Source organism: Kryptolebias marmoratus, unplaced genomic scaffold (genome assembly GCF_001649575.2).
Source record: "Kryptolebias marmoratus isolate JLee-2015 unplaced genomic scaffold, ASM164957v2 Scaffold277, whole genome shotgun sequence".
Taxonomy (NCBI): domain Eukaryota; kingdom Metazoa; phylum Chordata; class Actinopteri; order Cyprinodontiformes; family Rivulidae; genus Kryptolebias; species Kryptolebias marmoratus.
In genome coordinates, this window is record NW_023666011.1 from 255 (window position 1) to 2,746 (window position 2,492).

Here is a 2,492-nt window from a genome sequence, read left to right on the forward strand (position 1 = left end):
AAAAGCAGAAGGAAGAGATGTACCAAAAAAAAAACCACTGACCACTGTCATCACAGCACTCAATGGGACAGAATTTAAACCTTTAATCCCCTCAAATGTCCGCCTTTAAAGGCACTTTGTCGTTGCCAATTTAACACTTAGAATGGTGACAACACACACAACTTTCAATTACTATAGGAGCATTTCATAGATTAAAACATAAAAAAGAAGCATAAACCCCTAAAAAATGTAAACAAAATTTATTAAAATGTGGCTGTATCTGATTTATTCTTCTTAGAAGCTTCACAAAGTTCAAACTTCAGGGACATTTGTAACAAAATTAAAACATAAAAATACAAATTAAATTACAACCAGTAATAGTGAAGTTGTTATGTTTTCAACAGTTTTAAGTCATATTTCTTCCATTTCTTTTTCTCAGTTCAACCTTTCTTGTCAAAACATGAGACAGTGTACCACTAAAATATAAAAAAATAACAGTTGAAACATTTGTTTTGTTTCAATTTGTTAAATTCTATTGATAGATGTCTTCGTCTTTGGGAATTTCCACCACAACCACTTTAATTCACACGTCTTTAAAGTTTCTTACTCATGCTGAGCTTACTGGAAGGTTATTTTGTCCAGTAATTTCTTCTTTGTTTTGTCAAACAGTTGTTTTATCAGCTACATGTTAGCGGAAGCCTCTGAGTCATCATGTAGCGCGCACAGACGCATGAGTTTTCTCAGAAACAACCGTGTCGACACCTATCAGACAAACAGCGATTTCACAAAGTCCAGAGTAACTCTGGGGGCCACGAGCAGACTTCTTCGACGTGAAAAAGTCGACTCAGTTCGCTGAATGAGGCGGGCGGCTGCCAGGGTTCTCAGGCTGGGAGGGGGAGTGAGCTATGATGCGTTTAAAGAAGCTGGGAAAAGCTAAACTACTAGTTCCTCACAGGCAGACAGTTAAAAATACAAGGTGAAATTGATACTAAATATCTGCATTTTTGCATATCACACCAGAGAGAACTATCAGTATCTGAACTATACTCAATATTTCACCCAGCCCTAATTCTAAACTCTCAAAGTACAGATGTGGACAGTATCTGTGGTGACTGAAGTCAAACTATTTAACAACAAACCTTGGAACTGTGAGCGTCCAGCTCTGTGTGACCTTTCATGTGAGTCTCTAGGAGTTGTTTTAATGTTTACAGCGAAACCGTTTCCTGTCTTGTGTGGGTTCTGGTGTGTTTGTCCAAATGTTGCTTTCGGCTAAATCTTTGTCCACAAACGTCACAGGGAAACGGTTTGTCTCCTGTGTGGACTCTGGTGTGTCTGTCCAAATGCTGCTTTCGGCGAAATCGTTGTTCACAATTGCCGCAGGGAAACGGCTTGTCTCCTGTGTGGGTTGCGCTGTGTCTGTCCAAATGATGCTTTCGGCGAAATCGTTGTCCACAAACGCCACAGGGAAACGGCTTGTCCCCTGTGTGGATTCTCATGTGTAAGATTAAGTTTGTTTTTTGGCTAAATCGTTGTCCACAAACGTCACAGGGAAATGATTTGTCTCCGGTGTGGACTCTCATGTGTCTGTTTAGATTATGCTTTTGGCTAAATCTCTGTCCACAAACATCACAAGCGAATGGTTTTACTCCAGTGTGAAATACCATGTGAGAGTTTAAACTTGGCTTTTGGCTAAATCTTTGTCCACAGACGCCACAGGAAAACGGTTTGTCTCCTGTGTGGATTCTCATGTGTAATTTTAAATATGTTTTTTGCTTAAATCTGTGTCCACAAACGTCACAAGCAAACGGTTTGTCTACCCTGTGGATCCTGATGTGTCTGTTTAAACTTGACTTTTGGCCAAATCTTTGTCCACAAACATCACAAGGAAACGGTTTGTCTCCCGTGTGGACTCTCATGTGCGTCTTTAAATGAGATTTTTGGCTAAACGTTTTTCCACAAACGTCACATTGAAATGGTTTTGGTTCGGTGAGGACATTTTTGCGTGACTCTACATTTTTCTTATTAATCATTACACCTGACTCAGGAGCCCTGCTCTCCTTCCACTCTTTGTTAGTGTCTCCAGTTCCTGGCCCACAGTCTGACAGGTCAGGATTGTCCACATCTTCGTCATCTTCATAATCCTCACTGAGTTCTGTCTCTGACGAGCTGGAATCCTCTTTGGGAGTATTTACTTCTGAGTTCCTGGCAGTTTCTGCTCCTCCACAGTCCTCTTCATCAGCTGCTGCTTCCATCTGATCATCTGGGCTGCAGGTTGGAAGATCTCTGTCCTCCACTTGGTGCCGATGAAGCTGTGAGAACAGAGGCTTCTCTTCATCATCCTCGCTCTTCAAAGGAACTGCAGTGACTGAAAACCTGCTGACATCAGTCTCCTCCTTCACGTTGAGTCGGTCCCCCTCCAGACCGGTCCAAGGTTCCTCCTCTTCCACTTTGACATTGAGGAGCCCTGAGTCCAGCTGGTCCACACCAGGCCTCCATTCTTCAGGAGCTTCTTC

At 42.1% G+C, this 2,492-nt stretch overlaps 1 protein-coding gene across 1 annotated transcript in view; it reads right to left on the reverse strand.

Moving 5' to 3' along the window:
• Positions 1-238: 238 nt before the first annotated feature.
• Positions 239-2,492, reverse strand: part of LOC108229772 (oocyte zinc finger protein XlCOF6.1-like) — a 3,554-nt gene continuing 1,300 nt past the window's right edge. Inside the window, exon 2 of the mRNA XM_017405445.3 lies at positions 239-2,488. Coding sequence (XP_017260934.2) covers positions 1,185-2,488 — 1,304 coding nt within the window. The 3' untranslated portion in view covers positions 239-1,184. The remainder of the gene's footprint in view (positions 2,489-2,492) is intronic.